We start from the raw sequence: 17,193 nt of genomic DNA on the forward strand, positions 1-17,193 counted from the left end.
AACAGCATTCTCACCCGACATGGAATGATAATTTATTTAAAAAAAATATTAAAAGAACAAAAAACTAAACAAACCATTTTAACAGGCAAATTAACACACAAACTGAGTTTATTCAGTCTGTCAAATCCTCACACTTCTGTTTCTTGGGACATGGCTCCTCTGAACTGTCTATGGAGGAAAAGAGACATTTTAGTACAGCAGAAATGACCCGCCACATGGTGTGTATGTCTTTGACTTTATTTCATGATTTAATACTGCTGCCAAATGACACAAGGGAGTGTGATAGTCTCTTACCTCTGTCTTGGGTGTGTGTGCTGTACAGGACCTCTCTCGGCAGGGTAAAACTCACACACATCATCTCTTTATTAGGTGCCACATTCCTCACCAGGTGTACAGAACACTGTCCTTGCAGGGAAATCTTTAAACTGGCCTCTGCCCGCTCCACTACATCCCTCTGAGCATCATCTTCCTTGGAGAACCCGTAGCAATGCACCTGAGGCAGGTTGTCATCCTGGCGGGAAAGACTCTGGTCTGGCTCCGGATCCAGAAGACCTCTGAAAGCATCAAGGAACTCGATAGCCAGTGCAGGGAGATTCATCACCACGTGAATCTTTTGTGATCCCTTCATTAGAGCCGGCAGGCGCTCCCGAACCGGTCCCCGGATGAAGTCGCGTCCATCCATGTTAAATGAGGTTATCTTTCGGTCGACCTTGTTGAGCTTAGCATTGTGCTGGAGCCAACGGAAGGAATCCGGGTTCAGGTCGTTGGCAAGGACCTCGCTGCCTCGACGGGCCGCTGGGATCGCGAACGGACCGACACCGGCGAAAACGTCAACTACAGTATCGCCACGCTGAAGGAGGGCAACGATGCGCTCGTGTTCGGTGCTCAGTCGAGGGTTCCAGTACACTCGAGAGAAATCAAACTCGTAAAATACACCATTCTCCCGAACCTGAGAGGGGAGGAAAAAAGTAGATTACAGTAAGATGTATCTTTAATAATTGATGTTTATGCTGAATCCGTATATTAGATGAACTCACCTTTGCCACCATGTTACTCTCGCCAGCCAAAACCTCCATTTGGAAGTTCCTGTAAGTGGAATCAATGGTGTTGGTCTTGTTGACCACGCAGGTAATGCCAGGATTCTTATCTATGATTACTTGACCTGGAACAAAACACAAAGTCTGTTGGTGGCAAAACACCTTGGCAAATGATTTCATGATTGCCATTACAGTAGAATGAATCAAATAGAATCATTATTGCAGAATCAAATCTCTGCCACAACAGTCTTGAAAAGACAAGACAGATGTAAAATTTTTAAATTTAAAATTTAAAATAAAGCTATATATTATTATATGAAAAAAAACAATGAAAATTACAAATTGTAGTGCCTTGGCAACTAACTGAAATAGTTTGAAGTTGAAGTGCTAAAATTAACTGGAAATAACTAAAAACTAAATAAAAATGTAACTTTTTTAGTAAATATTAACGTTTTAAAGTTATTTTAGTAAATATTAACGTTTTAAAGTTATTTTAGTAAAATAACAAAAAAAAAAACCTAACAAAAATGACAACTGCATCTAAGAAAATTACTAAAAATAAAATCTAAATCTATATATATATATATAGGACGGAGCTTTCAGTCCCTCCATAGACTGACACTTTGACGCTTCAAAAAGTTCATAAAGACTCTTAAGAGATCGTAAAACTAATCCATATGAATTGAGTAGTTTAGTCCAGAGACAATCGCTTCATATGATGAACAGATTAAATTTAGGCTTTTATTCATATATAAACATTCACACATCAGTTGTGGTAAACAAAAGCTCAAGCATGTTTGTTTGACGTGCAAGAACCAATGAGGTTCATTCTCGTGTTATGCAGCACGTCTCACGTTTCTTGTGCATCAAGCAGGTTTGGTTGAGCTGCTGTTTATGTTCGCTGATGAATGTGTATGTCAATAAAAGCCTACATTTAATTTGTTCATCAAATAAAGTGATTCTCTTCAGAACATTTGGACTAAACTCCACATTTCATATGGATTAGTTTTATGATCTCTTTATGAACTTTTTGAAGTGTCAAAGTATCATTTGTAGCTGTCTATGGAGAGATCAGAAAGATCTTCATGTGTTCAGAAGATGAATGAAAGTCATACGGATTTGGAACAACATGACGGTGAGTAATTAATGACATAATTGTTTGATGAACTATCCCTTTAAGGTGATTTCTTGGTTCATTTATTATCTCTCATTACCAATCAGTTTTTTGTAGGGGAGCTGGTGGTCTCTCAGGTTCATGTGGGCGATGTGTCCCACTCTGCTAAATCCTGATGTCACATCCTGTCCTTCAGGAAGTACAGCTCGCAGAATCTCTTCACTCTTAAGGTTCTCATAGGTGAGTTTCAGTTCATATCTCTGGATCTCCTGAGGCACACCATACGCTTTCAGAGCTTCTGCCTCCTCACTGCCGAACAAATCTGTAATGCTGTTCGGATCCAATAGCATCAGCCGATGTTCTCCATTACTACAATCTGTATTACCATCTTCTTTGTGTTCATCCACAACCCGTTTGAGTCCTGGCCTCTGTAGTGCCACTTTCTTCAAACTCTTTACCAATTTGTTGAGAACGTTGGTTGGTATCCGTATGGCAGGAACGCTGACTGTTACACTGAAAGCAGCCCGGTCCAGTTCTGTCATTCCTCGGACTGTGGGAGGGGGTTTGTAGAGCCCCAGATCAGTTGATGTCTGGGGTTGGTCAGGCATGGCTTTCTGATAATGGACCGCAGTGGAAAACTGGAGGGAAATTCTTGCAAACTGGTTCAAATTCTGAGGCAGAAAGATACAACTGTGATGTTTCTGCACAAGGAACAAAAGTCTGCCAGATCTGTTGGTCATGAGAGGGAGAGAGAAAGGTCATGCCTGTATAAAGGTTTAATGAAAAAAAAGGAAAAATAATTGACAACATTTTCCTGAATGCATAGACTAACGTTACAGCTAACAGTCTAGCTACATAAATCCCATTTTCTAGCAGCAGACTGCTCTCTAAGCCTGATAATAAACTACAAGATTATCTATTTAGCCACATAGCTTAAACCATGTTATTCAACACAATTCAACAAATAACCTTAAGTTTAATATTATAAACAAAATAAACTGTAACAGCTCACCCTCTCCAGACAGCTGCCATGCGAACACACTTTTACATTGAGGTTACGTCATTACTGAGCGACCGTGCTATGGCTGTGCTGATTGGTCTGTGACTTACATTATAAAAAGACATATGACTGGTTGACAATAATCACGTGAATAGGGATGTTTACGTTTGCTTCTGCTTCTGTGAAGCCGGTGGTGTGAGAGCTAGCGACATGTATTGACGGACCCAGCGGTGTCTACGAGCGAATGGCCGGCTTTCGGTCAGTGCAGAAGAGTAAATAGACACTACACGGTGCAACATGGGGAAAAGCGGCGCAAACTACAGAGCGCAGACGCGGAGCGAGTATGAGCCCATCGGAGAGGAGTGCCAACCGCTGTTAGCCCAGGTAAACCACAGCCAGTCATTGCTCCGGTAAGAAATAATAATAAGAAGAACCATATCAAGAAGAACAAAAGAGATGTTTTTTTCTGTCCCTCATGAACGTGTAAATAATGACTAAGAATTACAATGTTTATATTATGTATGTTTAATGTATTAGGTTTACTGTTTTATGATATATGCATATAAACTTTAAACATTATCCTTGTATGGAAACCATTTTCTGCCACACGACAATTATTAATAAGAAGTGGGAAATATTAGATTCTAAGTGAAATTATGGGACAAATCATAGCTATAATATAAAATCTATTTATCACATTGTGGCTTATCTCAGAATGTCACCTTATATATCATAGTAATAATATAGAATCTCACATTTCCAACATTTTATATAAATGTTTGACTTTTTATCCCATAATTGTCATAATTTACATTTTGTCTGATAATTGTGACTTATTATCTTATCATAATTTTGACATCATAATGATTTTTTGTTGTTGTCATAATTATGATTTTACCAAAGCATGATTTTATTATCCAATGTGGTTGAAATGGGCTTCAATATGTACCTCTTGTGTATTTATTATTCATTATATGATTTGTTAATTTTTATATAATAATATAATAACATAATAATATATTAAAAAGAATTGAGGTTGTGCCCATGTTGTGTCAACCTGTTTAACCGTCATTTATTCTGTTTCTTATTAAAGTTATGTAAACGTTTTTAGTATTAGCTTCTTCTCAAAATTGTAAACTGCACATTAAGATGTCAATTTTTTAGCACATTCTTTGTCTGATAGAATGTTTAAAATTAAGACTGATGGATCAATATGAATTTAGATTATAATAAGATTATTTTTTAGCACAGTATAAAATGTACAAAGTGCTTTGCAGTGCCACAAATGAATACAATTTATGTAACATGTCAAAGTAAATTTATGTGCATTATTAAAATAAATACAGTCTAAACTTCACATTCACAGTGCTGCACTAGTTTTATAAAGCTGTGCTTGAAATGGACAGACTAAGTGTATTTCACATCGTCATCTTTCACATTCTCGTCATTTTCACATCACATGCTGGTCTTGTGCAATTTTATTGTCTTTGCTTGCAAAGATTTCGCTTCCCTTTGTGCTTTCAGTAATGCAGTGTGTAAGCAGACAATAATGACATTCATAATGCAATGCACGTTTTGTCTCTTGCCTAAAGTCTAGGATTAAATTAGCCTCAGTTTATTCCAGTGTGAGCTTGTCATGTTTAATTTCTGATGCATTTTTCTTCCTCACAGGATGTTCAGGTTAGAGGTGCATCCTTCATGTCTTCTGCCTTTAATCTGATGAATGCTATCATGGGTAGTGGCATCCTGGGTCTCTCTTATGCCATGGCCAATACGGGCATTCTCGGATTCAGGTACACGCGAGGCACACGGTGTTACAGATTCAATACAAGTTCAGCTTTGTTGATAACACTTGTGGTGTTGATTATCGCAGAAAATGTGATGCATTTATCCCTTTTTTAAGCAAAAAGTGCAGCTGCAGTAAGTCACGTATCAGGTGTTTTTTCAACTCTGCATGTGTTCTTCACAGTATTCTGCTGCTAGTGGTCTCCAGTTTGGCTGTTTATTCTATTCATCTCCTGCTGCTCCTCTGTGACAAGACAGGTAATATCACTCTTTTTATCTTACATAATCTGTGATTACAAATCCTCACAAGCTGTTCATTTGATCAAAAATCTGAAATTTCTTTTTCATGATTGTACATTGTAACTGATCACTATTGCATATGTTTATGCATGTTAGGCATCAACTCTTATGAAGCGCTTGGAGAGAAAGCCTTCAACAGACCTGGCAAGGTTGGTTAATATCACAGAACTAATACCTAGCTCCATTTATTTGATTTAGTCTTTGTCTGAAGATTGCCTGCTTTTAATTTGGAGTAATGCACTACAATGTTTCATTTTGTTACATGAATAAATAACTCCTCATTCTCAGTCTCATCGTAAACTGAATTCACCATAGATGTGAAAAATGCCTTGTTACCCCTTTAAAACAAGTTTTTCTCATGTTTTGTGCAGATTCTGGTGGCCTGTACTATTCTCATTCAGAACATTGGCGGTGAGCTTTTCACTTTCATTATATTACTTAACATAGTTCATATAAATAATATCACATTACTAAATGTTAACCTGGTACCCCAGAGGCAGAGAGTCTGCTGTCTCTTTCTCTTTTGCTCTCTCTCTCAGTTTGAACACGTTTAATTGGGAGGATATGACTTTTGGCCGACTATGTTTCCGACTTTTGGAGAATATGGATGGCCTAAGAAGTTAGCATAGCAGGTTAACCTCTGAACAACAGCTGTGCTAAAGAATGGTGTAAAGTGAATATGGAAAATAAAACTGTGTTCTCTTTCTTTCTGTCTTTCACTCCGCACTGCTCACTACTCACTGTGACCTGTAGTGAGTATTCTGTGTGTTATGTGGTGTTTAGTAGCAGTAACATGCTTATTAATCTCAGTCATTTCATCTCACGTTTACATTGTCTTTAGAACGGCAGCAAGTGTCTGATTGTGTGAGAACAAATGTTTGGCTGCAGTCAGGTTTAATCTGTGTATATGACCTTGTATTTCGCTGTGTATATATGATAGTGTGATATGAATTTGTGGCTGTTGGTGTTAGTTCAGAGTATGTTGACCTCAGCAGTGTGCTGGGTTTTACAAAGGCTGTGTCTGTGGAATGGTTTGGCTTTTCTGAGTGGATTTGTGCGCGTGCGTGAGATTGCATTACAAGCTGTTATAGTGCATGTAGGAGGTGTTGTTTAACATGTATTTATAATGTGCTGTCCTTCTCTTTCTTTAGCCATGTCCAGCTACTTGTTCATCTTGAAGTCTGAAATGCCTGCAGCCATCACCGGCTTCATGAGCACAGAGAGTTCTGGGTAAATAAGCATATGCTGGCCTTACCACCCCCTCACACCCCTTCTAATAATGTGCAATGCAAGTTTCCGGCGTGAATAAATTTATTCTGTTCTCACTGAAATTAAAATAGTTATTGAAGAAGCTATATTAGCTATCAGATCATACTAAATGTTTAAAATGAGTATAACAAAAAGTAGAAACCAAACAACCAACAAAATGTCTTGTTTACAGTGTCATTTTGGAGAACAACTCAGATTAAAATGAAAGATAAAGTATCTAATAAAGATACTTTTATTAGGCAAGGACACAATACATTACTATTTCACAATACATAGATTAAAAGTGAAAGTAAAAACTTGTATAATGTTACAAAATATTTCTGTTTCAAATAGATGCTGTTTTTTTAACTTTATATATATCACAGAGTCTAAAAAGATAAATGTATCATGGTTTCCATTAATATATTAAGAAGCAAGCCAAACTTTTGAATGGTATCGTATATGGTTTATCAGAACAAAGTCGGTGTGTTAGAATTCATACTAAAACAAAATCTGGCTGGATCCACAGAAAAATTCACGGGGAGAGACGAAATAGAAACACGATTCAGGAAGAGAGATAGAAAGGGACACTTTCACACAGGATCATTCACTCGCTGGCTGATATAAACACTCTTTCTCTTGATCCTCTGCCTTTAAGTGAGTTTCCAAAAGAGAAAGTATTCCTGAGTAAGAAACTAACGGTCATTATTTTATTAGCCGCTGTTCTGAGCTGTGGTTTGACTGTGTCCCGTCCCCACACAGCTGGTTTGCATTACAGGCCCGTTCACGTAAATCTTGCACATATGTTCTGCCCAATGAGAGTCGTGCCTGCCCAAGATTCCCTTCACCAGCACAATTACTGTGACCAGACTCAGACACATACAAACATTACTACTCTCTCTCTCTGGGAGGAGCAAAAATCAAAACCCAACCACAGTATACACACTTGAAACTGTAGTCATTTACTGTAAAATAACATTATTCTTTCAGTGGAGTAATTTATCTTCATTTTTGCAAGCGGATCATCTGGGCTGTCTAGTACCTCCCTGTTTTTAAGAGAGAACCACAGGAGATCTCTCTCATAAACACCAACCTGTTAAAGATTCAGTCTCTCAGTTCTCAGTCATATATTTTTGTTTTAAAGTACTCAGTTTAATATTGGCAAAGCATCAATGCACATATTTTTCCTTTTTTTCATATTTCTGCGGAAACCTTGATGTTTTTTTTTCCAGGATTATCAATCTTATCTATCAAATTAAGACTTGAATTTCGTAAGGATGTATTGAATTGATCAAGTGACAAAAGATGTTTGGAAAATTTCTATTTCGAATAAATGCTGTTATATTGAACTTATAAATATAAAACTGTGACAATAACAATAAGAGTAGGAATAGTGAGAGCAAATGTTTCTTGTGCATCACATATTATAATTATTTCTAAACTATTGTCATTTTCCAATATTACTGTTTTACTCTATTTTTGTTTAAATAAATGAGCATAAGAGACTAAAATGAGACAAATATTCCTGACCCCCAAATCTTTAAATGTGTGTGCATCATCTTCACTTGGTGTCATTTTGTCATGCATTTCTTTTCTGTCCTCCATAGAAAGTGGTTTGAGAATGGCGTTATCCTACTGATTTTAGTCACTGTAATTGTAGTGTTGCCATTGGCTCTACTTCCAAAGATTGGTGAGTATCATCAGGGTTTGTTTTTCCTCAATATTGTTTGTGTGTGATAGAATGCATATATTTGGTTTCTGTCTTCTCTTCAGGTTTCCTGGGATACACCAGCAGTCTTGCATTCTTCTTCATGTTGTTCTTTACTGTGGTGGTGAGTTGAGTCACTCTATTTATCTGTCTGTCTCTCTATCTTTCCCATGTTTATGTTTTCATCTCTCACAGGTGGTGGTGAAAAAATGGTCCATTCCCTGTCCACTACCATTGAACTCCACCATGAGCCTGGTAAAGACCACACACACATGCCCTTGCCGAATACACCCCAAATGAATACCCAAAACACAACTTGGGCAGCTGCAGAATAAGAGACTTCAGTATGACCCATCTAAAACCATAATTACAACAGACAGGCTAAAGTATGGAAACCAATTTCTGCCACACAATGTTTAAATTATGATCCAAGTCATACTAAATATTTCTGAGATAAAAAAGTATGTTGACATAAAAGTTGAAATTTACATACTTTAACTTATTACATTTTGACATAAGACATATACTAAGTCATATTTATTAGATTAAAAGGCCATGACTATGACAAGCTAAAATTATAAAAGTCATAATTTGGACTTTTTAAACTTATTATTGAGATTTATCACAAATTTGACGTCTTTCATCTCATGAATATGTCTTGGTGTGCCACGATTTTTAGTTATGTCGAATACAAATTTACCAAAGCATGTTTTTTTTTCTTATGTAGCAAATATGGGCTTCCTTAAAGGGTTGGTTCACCCCAAAATGAAAATTCTGTCAGTAATTACTCACCCTCATGTTGTTCCAACTCTGTAAGTCTTTCTTTCATCTTCGAAACATAAATTAAGATATTTTTGATTAAATCTGAGAGCTGGATCACTCCTCCGTAGGCTTCTAAGGGTTCGAAACTTACCGACCCAGAAAAATCAAATACATTATTAAAATACTCCAAGTGACTACAGTGGCTCTATCTTTAAGTTTATCAAGCGACGAGAATACTTTTTGTACGCGAAAAAACAAAAAAATAAAAATAACTATTAATTTCCTTCTCTGTGGGTCTCGAGAGTTCACATAGTGTAACTGCGCAGCGCTTCTAGGTTGTACGTCACACGCATCACACACATCACCAGCGTCGGCCAATAGTGAGCCTACGTGTGACGCAGAAGCCCACAGGAAAGGAAATGAACAGTCATGAATAGTGAATCAAAATATCTTAAAGAGCACATTGCAGGTAAAAAAAAAAAAACGAAATTAGTAGATAACCTTGTATGAAAATACCATATGAAAAGTTAATGCAGGTTTTGAAATGTTTTAAAACAACATAAGGGCACTAATTTAGTAGATAAATTGAGCGTTTCTTGGACTGCTCGTAAAAACAGCTTTTTTTTCCAACATCGCGTCATTTTACGTCACGTTAGGGAGCCTCAGCCTCGGCTCAGTGCAAAGTAGGCTGGTATTCAGTGAGAGCGGTCGTCAGTCAGTGTGCTTTCGGTAGTTTTTGTATTTTAATTTATCATCATCATAGTAAATTATTGTGTTTGTGGAGGTTGCAAAAACTCCGGCCTGTCAGGACTTAAAGGTCGAGTCCACAAGTTTCCATTAGAAGAAAAGGGACCGTGCTATATAGCCTATCTTTCGTTCCTGGTGCGGTTTGTGCAGGTGAAGAGACAGGATTTCTCTTCCGCATCGGCTTCGGAAAACGCGGTCGTGTGGCGCATTCGCTTCAGATCAAATGATTATCATCCCGGCGATATGATGGAGTTCAACATGGGATGCCGAAGCAAGAATATTGATCGTCGTGTCGTGTATACTATAGCCTACCAATGGCGTCAAATAGTGTGATATAGGAATGTAACTTGAAATTGAAAAGCAAAATTGGTTGTTTAAATACTCAAATCTTTTATTTTCTATATTTATGTTATAACCCAGGTGAAAAATATGTATTAAAAATGTACCCGAGTATGTATTTAGTACAATAGAAATATACTCAGGTATAGTTTTTATACATTTTATAGTATAAATCTACCCTAAACATACTAATGTCTACTGGCCTGTTATAGGATCATAAAAATGTGTACAATATTGGGGGCACAGTGTATATCGTTAGCGAACATGTATATCTATAAGCACGTCTTTCACCAAAAGGCACCTGTCCTGTTCTCCACTGGTTCTCCTCACACCACAACTGTCTAACATTATCCTTTCCCTGCTCTCTTTAGCATAGCTGACTCATAACTTTATGGCTTGGTCCGTCATACGAGTATTTCCTCATCATTTTTTATCTATGCATTGACTCGTTTGGTCCTCTAACCTGCAATATGCCCTTTAATTTGTGTTCCAAAGATGAGCGAAAGTCTTACTAGTTGGAACAACATGAGGGTGAGTAATTACTGACAGAATGTTCATTTTGGGGTGAACTAACCCTTCAATAAAGACGTTTTTTTTTAACTCTGATATTTTGTGTAGTACATTTGGATCCAACCCTTCAGAATCAGGAAGTAGCATTGCTTTAATAAGGGATGTGACCTTTGACCCTCTTGAGCCAGAGGTCAGACCTTTACTTCCTGATATTAAGCTACAGATACTGTAATCTAAATATCAGAAAGTTGGTTTTTCATGCTGTTCCTGTCCTGATTTAATTCTAATCTTCACATTCACATCAGGTTCACATTTTGTTTTTCTATCCGCAGAGCTTAAATACCTCAGAGTGCACCCCACAACTGTTTGCAATCTCTAGTAAGGTGAGTGTGTGTGTGTGTTTTCCTGAGAAAGGAGAGCTATGTTTTGATTTAAAGACCGCCTTGCAGGACTATTAGAAACCCAAATATTAGTTGAAATATTATAGCATAACCGCACACACATCAGGAGGGTGAGAAATGACTGTGTGTGCGCATTGCAGAGTGCTTATGCTGTCCCAACAATGGCTTTCTCCTTCCTGTGCCATACGGCGGTTTTACCCATTTACTGCGAGTTACACAGGTCAGTTCACTCAGTTCTTTCTGAGCATCTGCCACATATACTGTATAGTCTGTTGTTGCCTTATGGTGTGAATGTGTTTTTCAGACCCACAAAACGGAGAATGCAGAATGTGACAAATGTCAGCATCTTTCTTAGTTTCGTGGTGTACCTGATCTCTGCTCTTTTTGGATACCTCACCTTCTATAGTAAGAACATTGCTCAAGCTGCACAACAAGATCCTCAGTGTTTGTTTTTTTGTGTTAATCCTGCTCTTGGAGAACTTCACGCAGAGTTTAGCTTCATCCTTCATCATTCCAAAATGCAACGCTTGAAGTGACATTTTTAGTGTCACAAAAGAGCTGGAAGTAATGTCAGACCCTGACCATTATTTTAAATCCAACCAATGTAAAATTACAAATTTTTATTTTGGAGATGATAACTAGACTTAGTGAATGCAGTTTCTTAAAATAAAATACATTTTAATTACCAAAAATCCTAAAGTCAACTGTTACAATATGAGCAAACCATCAATTACACTGGTTTAAGTTTAACAAACCTAAACTACAAATAATTTTGAATCATAGTCCAGTGTCATATGCTCATTAATCAGACTGCACTGGTTTTGTACTGATTTGATTCACTAAAAAGAACAGGTTTGTAAGAGTTATTTGTACATTAATTCCTTCCCACTATTTTGCAGTAAACCATCTTTCTTTTTATTTCACATTCAATTCAGACTGCAGATGCACATTAACAACTGGAGTAAACATAATCCCCTTTGCAGTGAGGCCGAAGATTCAGGCGCACTGCTATTGAAACACTAATATTTGAAAAGTTGTTTTAGGGTTTCACAAAATCTATTTAAAAAATTGATGAGAGCCAGTGTATACTAATTAGTATTCCAATGTTCCAGTATGAATAAAACCCGTGATTAGCTGCTTGACACGCTTGGTTGGTGTTTTTGTCTCTAGGTAGACCCCTGGATTATAATCTTTACTGTTGTAGTTCAGTACTCTTTGGATTAATCTGTTAATGACGAAGATAAATTGATTAATCTGATCTAACATTCTTTATCCACAGCACATGTGGAATCAGAGCTGTTGCTAGGATACGACACCTACTTACCGCGGGATGTTTTGGTGATGTCAGTGCGTCTCGCGATTCTATTGGCCGTTCTGCTCACTGTGCCGCTCATTCACTTCCCGGTAAGTCAAACACCCGACTGTGAACTCTTTAAACAAGAACTTCAGAAAACATTATCCTCCCTTTCTTTCTTTCAGGCACGTAAATCGTTGTTGATGTTATGCAAGAGAGAGAGTGAGTTCTCCTGGTGCTCTCATTCACTTTCCTGTATTTTCATCCTCACTCTTGTGCTGCTGCTTGCTATTTTCGTCCCTGACATCAGGAATGTCTTTGGTGTGGTCGGTGAGTGTTTGTCCATACGTGCTCTGTATGTGCTTGACTGTTAAATTCACTGCTCAACAGTTAAACAGGTATGTTTATATTGTGTGCGTGTGTGTCTGCATACCTTTTCATGTGTGATTCCAGGCTCTACGACCTCCACATGTTTGCTGTTTGTGTATCCGGGAATGTTTTATTTGAGAATCAGCTCTGAGCCAATCAGATCTCTCAATTCAGCTGGGGTATCTAAGTCTTGCATACATTCAGTACTACATGATGCAGTTGCTTTGCACTAGACTCTTAGTTCTGAAGGAATTTTTCCCATTTGTATTAATCTACTGTTCAAAAGTTTGGAGTTGGTAAGATTTTACCATGGCTGAATTTATTTGATCAAAAATGTGTAATATTACTACAATTTGAAATAACTGCTCTTTGTTTTAATATCTTTTTATGTCTGTGCCATTGTTTTGTCTCAAGATGCAGACCAGTAATGCAATTTTCTAAGGCATGTTTATAAATACCACTTAAAGACCCTGTCTGTGAAACCAGACCTTAATTTTTTTGTGAAAACAATGATTTTTCAGGATTCGTCCATGAATAGAAGGTTCAAAAGAACAGCATTTATTTGAAATGGAAATCTTTTGTAACCTTATGAAAAAAACTAAATGACCCAAAACTTTTGAGCGGTAGTGTAAATTATGTCTGACTTGACATGTTTTTGTAACGTAAAGTTTGTTTTTTTACACTTGATGTGTTGATTATGATGTCGCTTTATTAGTTTTCTCTCCATAAGCATCTTTTTCACCTTTCCTCTTTTTTTAGGCAGTGTTTCTGTTGGTCATTGGCCTGGTTGTGGGAGTGCTGAGTCTGTGTGTCATCATTGTCTCCTGGGTTCAAGATCCTTGACCTTTAACTTGATCATTGTGGGACACGTTGCATTGCATGAGTCGTGAGCTCAACATATCCTGCCCTGAAGAAGAACCATATTTTACAGGTTATACACCAGTTAGACTCTGCTTACTGGACCAAATGCTGCTTTAAGAAGGGAATCCTAATGAGATGAGCCAACTGTGCTCTTATGATACTCCTAATATTCTCATAATCCTGTAATGTCACTTGAATGCTGAACAGAGGCACAATCAAACCCACAATATCCAGCAAAGCAATGAAATGCATAGTAATCTATTTTGAATGTCTGAACGCAGAAAGACGGTTATCGTGATCTGTGGAAAGACAGAATGAATGAAGCAGCTGCACATTTTTCAATAACTAAATATCTGCATAAATCTAATATCCACATTCAATGAATTGGAAAATTGTTCTGATATTGTCTGTCTGAAAAAAACAAAAAAAAAAACGGATTTATTCAGTCTTAATATGTATTAGATTTTTGAAGATTTTTCAGACCTGTCAGGGTATTTCTTCACCAAAGCACTATCCAAAGATTTTCTGCGATGATTGAAGTTCAGAAAGTTTTTTTTTTCTTGACATTTTAAATAAATAAATATATATATATATTGTTTGTTTTACCATTGAAAGCCTGTTTATATGTCCAAACTGACAATTTTGATGTATTTTTGTGAATTAAATAAATAAAGGGAAGGGAAATACAAATTAAAACGTGTTTCTCACTGGTTTGTGTACTGTGGCATCTGGAATGAAGTCTCTGATCCATGTTTAGTCTAAGAGATCCAAGCATTACTGGGTGTTTTTGCTGGTTTGCATGTGAGAAAGATTGATAGACAGGCTGATTTTTCTTCATTGATTTGGACAGAGGGTTCTCTGTATGTCAGATAATGGAAAACAAATGCTCTGTGTATGTGTGTGTGTGTGTAGTCTGTGGCCTTTGCTCTCTCCTGCTGTTTCTAATATGCTGCATTAGCTTGAGAGACCGCCCAAAGTAAGCCTGTCTGTAACACATTCACACACATGCAATCTCACAGGCTTACATCAAAAATATGGTAGTTGTTTACTCCTGAGGTGTGTGAATAATATAGCATCGTGAGCTCAGGATGACAGTAAGATTTTCCCCTGCAGGTAAGAGATGTGGTCCGTGATAAGAGAACTGCTTTGTGAGACATGGTTACTTGAGTGACATCACCAAAAAAGCATGATGAAACCATGGTGTAGTGAGATATAATAGCAATTAGGTGTTTTATGGTTTGCAGAGGATTGGTGTTCAGGAATCTAACAAAAAATACCACGTTTAACGAAAAATATTTGGCCAAAAAAGTTGTTTTATTGCAATATTTTGTGTTTAAGCATTTCAAAAAATCCCAAGCAATGCATAGACAGTTTAGCTTTTGTTTCTTTGTATCATTCCATTTATTCTCAATAATGATTGCAATTAGATTCTCATTGCAGTCATTTTTTAACATTACAGCAAAAATGTAATGCAGTTGCAGTTGATTAAAAAAATTCACAATTAAAAAAAAAAAATCACAATTATATTTACTTGTATTCTTCTTGTAACTATTTTAGATAATTTTTATCAGAAATGTCACATCACTTCTTTGTTGTTGTTTTTGGGGTGAACTGTTTGACAGGTTTTGTGAATCACCCTCTAACTTTAAATGTGAGTGTGAGTCTAGATGCATGAGTAAGACGTTTTAAAAAATCCCGTGTGGGCTTTAAAAGTGTAAAGGGGAAAAAAAGCCTTTAAAACAACATTTCATGCTAACTTTCAAAGAGTGGAAAATGAGAACCACAGCTCTTGGATATCAGGCAGGAGTTATATCTCTTTTCAGCCTGAATTTAGTCCTGCAGATTGCTTTACCTTTAGACCGCAGTCCATATTCACACACCAGCAGAAACATCTGCTGACTGTTAACCGCTGCCTACAGAAGGTGATTTTGCTGTATGACTGTCTGATTTCTTTTCATGCTGATTGGCCCTTTCATGCTGACATCTGCTTTTTTCCTGGACTTTTTCTGCATCTCTGTTCCTCTCCAATTCCCCCTGAATTGATTTTCATGCTCTATCAGTAACCATGCTCCCTGTGTCACAGGCATTCAGTAAATCATTCTGAAGACTCTGTTAGGAAGAAACAAACACACCCAATCACACACTCCCTTAGCTCTATTGTGACTCTTATGTGTTCTCTAAGATTCTTCTCCTCTTTTTCTGCTCTCTCTGCCTTCTAAAACCTCTAATTCGGCTTCTGACGCCTGGTCTGAACTGAGACCATATCACATCTGGAGTTCATTTTACCCAAACACACACACACACACACACACACACTGCCCTGTGTCACACACTTTCTCCTCTGTCACTCTTTTTTTAACTAGTCTCCCTGAACACTCACTCCATCATTCACTCTCTCTTTCTTTCTCTGATTTTTGTTTTTCTACTTTTATGCCGCAGCTGTTGCCATTCCCAAACACTGAGTAATAATACCAGCCAGTAAACGCACACTCACACACACTTTGGCCTTTCACCCATAAATACCTCATCCACATCTCACATGAGTCACACGACATAACATGGTGTAACAGTTCAATAAATGTGAGTGAAACAGTGTGTGTGTAAATGACAGATTTGGGAACTATTTCAAACTCCTGCTGTATGTGAGATTGTACTGTATATTGGTGTTGAATGGGATTTGAAGGCTTGTTTGAGCGCTGTTTGTACATGTGTATATGTGTTTTGTATGGTTTATGTCAGAGCTTCAGTGAACAAGTTATGCATGAACTGGGGCTTGTTGAGGTGTGATGCAATCACATCTAACTTTCAATTATTTTTTGTTGTTAAGTCTGTCCTCTAAACTAAAATTTCATCATGATGTATTTTGGCTATAGCTCAAAACAATAAAACACTCAAACATACAAGAGACTACTTGTAAGCCTACATAAATCAAGACTTTTTTTTTTTTTTAACTTTTTAGAACAAGGATGGGAAAGTTGTTTGTCTTTTAAATGTTTATTATGCAATTTGTACTTTTAATGTCACTGTTTCATTAATTGTTTTTTGTTGCTTAAAAGACTGTATAAACTAAAACATGATTTTATTTCAGATAATTCGTGGGTGAGATAATATAACATTTGAGTTTCTGTTAATTAAACCAATGTCCTTCATTTGTATGAACTCATTTTTTATTTTATTTCAATGAACTCAAAAATATTAAGGCAACCAGGTTACTTACTTTTTTCCAGTTAAACCAACCAATATTTTTCTACAGTGTTCAAGCGTTTTTATAGCAAATTCAATTGTGACTATTTACCCCACTACTGGAACAACAGCTTATATTAGTAAGACTTTTAAGGTATGTGCGCGTGCGTACAATGAAATTAAATATAAATAGCCAATAAAACACCATGAGGCACACGTATGTCAAAACCATGGTCAAAACACACATGAACACTACTCAGGCTCATGAACTGCCTGATTTCAGTAAAATCTCTATGAGCAGGGCTGCATTTCTAAGCCTTAGTTGATCGTCTCTACTATCAATTAAGGACGATGCTTTTGAGAAACACAGCCCAGAACAGTTCTGCTCTTCACAATGGCTTGAGTTTAAACTCTCCCACACAGCGCTCTAGTTAAAAAAGGGTAGTTCTTTAATGAAGACTCAGGAGGCGGCTAAATCATGAAGACCATTAAAGGTGATTTGGTGCTGAATACCTGTTTTAATGCTGGTTCATTC

General features: G+C 37.1%; 2 protein-coding genes across 5 annotated transcripts; one reads left to right on the forward strand and one right to left on the reverse strand.

Moving 5' to 3' along the window:
* Positions 1–7: 7 nt before the first annotated feature.
* On the reverse strand, positions 8–3,303 carry trmt5 (tRNA methyltransferase 5). 2 transcript variants are annotated; one of them, XM_039671973.2, is made up of 5 exons: positions 3,164–3,303; positions 2,252–2,880; positions 1,038–1,162; positions 295–949; positions 8–168 (listed from the first exon to the last, which is right to left on the reverse strand). In XM_039671973.2, the coding sequence occupies exons 1-5, from the start codon at positions 3,181–3,183 to the stop codon at positions 113–115; spliced, it is 1,485 nt and encodes a 494-aa protein (XP_039527907.2). In that variant the 5' UTR covers positions 3,184–3,303; the 3' UTR covers positions 8–112. The 2 variants fall into 2 exon arrangements, with proteins under 2 accessions (XP_039527907.2, XP_039527908.2); XM_039671974.2 differs by having other exon boundaries at positions 2,252–2,915; positions 3,164–3,232.
* Positions 3,304–3,331: 28 nt separating this feature from the next.
* slc38a6 (solute carrier family 38 member 6) lies at positions 3,332–14,171 on the forward strand. 3 transcript variants are annotated; one of them, XM_039671976.2, is made up of 16 exons: positions 3,332–3,561; positions 4,823–4,944; positions 5,121–5,194; positions 5,333–5,385; positions 5,608–5,647; positions 6,388–6,466; positions 8,092–8,174; positions 8,258–8,316; positions 8,388–8,447; positions 10,883–10,933; positions 11,092–11,171; positions 11,256–11,356; positions 12,231–12,355; positions 12,431–12,575; positions 12,699–12,793; positions 13,374–14,171. In XM_039671976.2, the coding sequence occupies exons 2-16, from the start codon at positions 4,850–4,852 to the stop codon at positions 13,455–13,457; spliced, it is 1,224 nt and encodes a 407-aa protein (XP_039527910.2). In that variant the 5' UTR covers positions 3,332–3,561; positions 4,823–4,849; the 3' UTR covers positions 13,458–14,171. The 3 variants fall into 3 exon arrangements, with proteins under 3 accessions (XP_039527910.2, XP_039527909.2, XP_039527911.2); XM_039671975.2 differs by having other exon boundaries at positions 3,395–3,535; XM_039671977.2 differs by lacking the exon at positions 12,699–12,793 and having other exon boundaries at positions 3,395–3,535; positions 12,431–12,467.
* Positions 14,172–17,193: the final 3,022 nt, after the last annotated feature.

The sequence above is a fragment of the Pimephales promelas genome, chromosome 11 (assembly GCF_988280905.1).
Source record: "Pimephales promelas chromosome 11, fPimPro1.hap1.1, whole genome shotgun sequence".
NCBI lineage: Eukaryota > Metazoa > Chordata > Actinopteri > Cypriniformes > Leuciscidae > Pimephales > Pimephales promelas.

Excerpts from the sequence above, each read along its gene's own strand:
- trmt5 (XM_039671973.2), bottom strand. The coding sequence starts at position 3,183 with ATGGCAGCTGTCTGGAGAGG. Across the intron at positions 2,881-3,163 it reads ATGGCAGCTGTCTGGAGAGG|ATCTGGCAGACTTTTGTTCC; the intron begins GTGAGCTGTTAC and ends CATGACCAACAG. Across the intron at positions 1,163-2,251 it reads CCCCTACAAAAAACTGATTG|GTCAAGTAATCATAGATAAG; the intron begins GTAATGAGAGAT and ends GTTTTGTTCCAG.
- slc38a6 (XM_039671975.2), top strand. The coding sequence starts at position 3,449 with ATGGGGAAAAGCGGCGCAAACTACAGAGCGCAGACGCGGAGCGAGTAT. Across the intron at positions 8,175-8,257 it reads GGCTCTACTTCCAAAGATTG|GTTTCCTGGGATACACCAGC; the intron begins GTGAGTATCATC and ends TCTTCTCTTCAG. Across the intron at positions 12,576-12,698 it reads GAATGTCTTTGGTGTGGTCG|GCTCTACGACCTCCACATGT; the intron begins GTGAGTGTTTGT and ends GTGTGATTCCAG.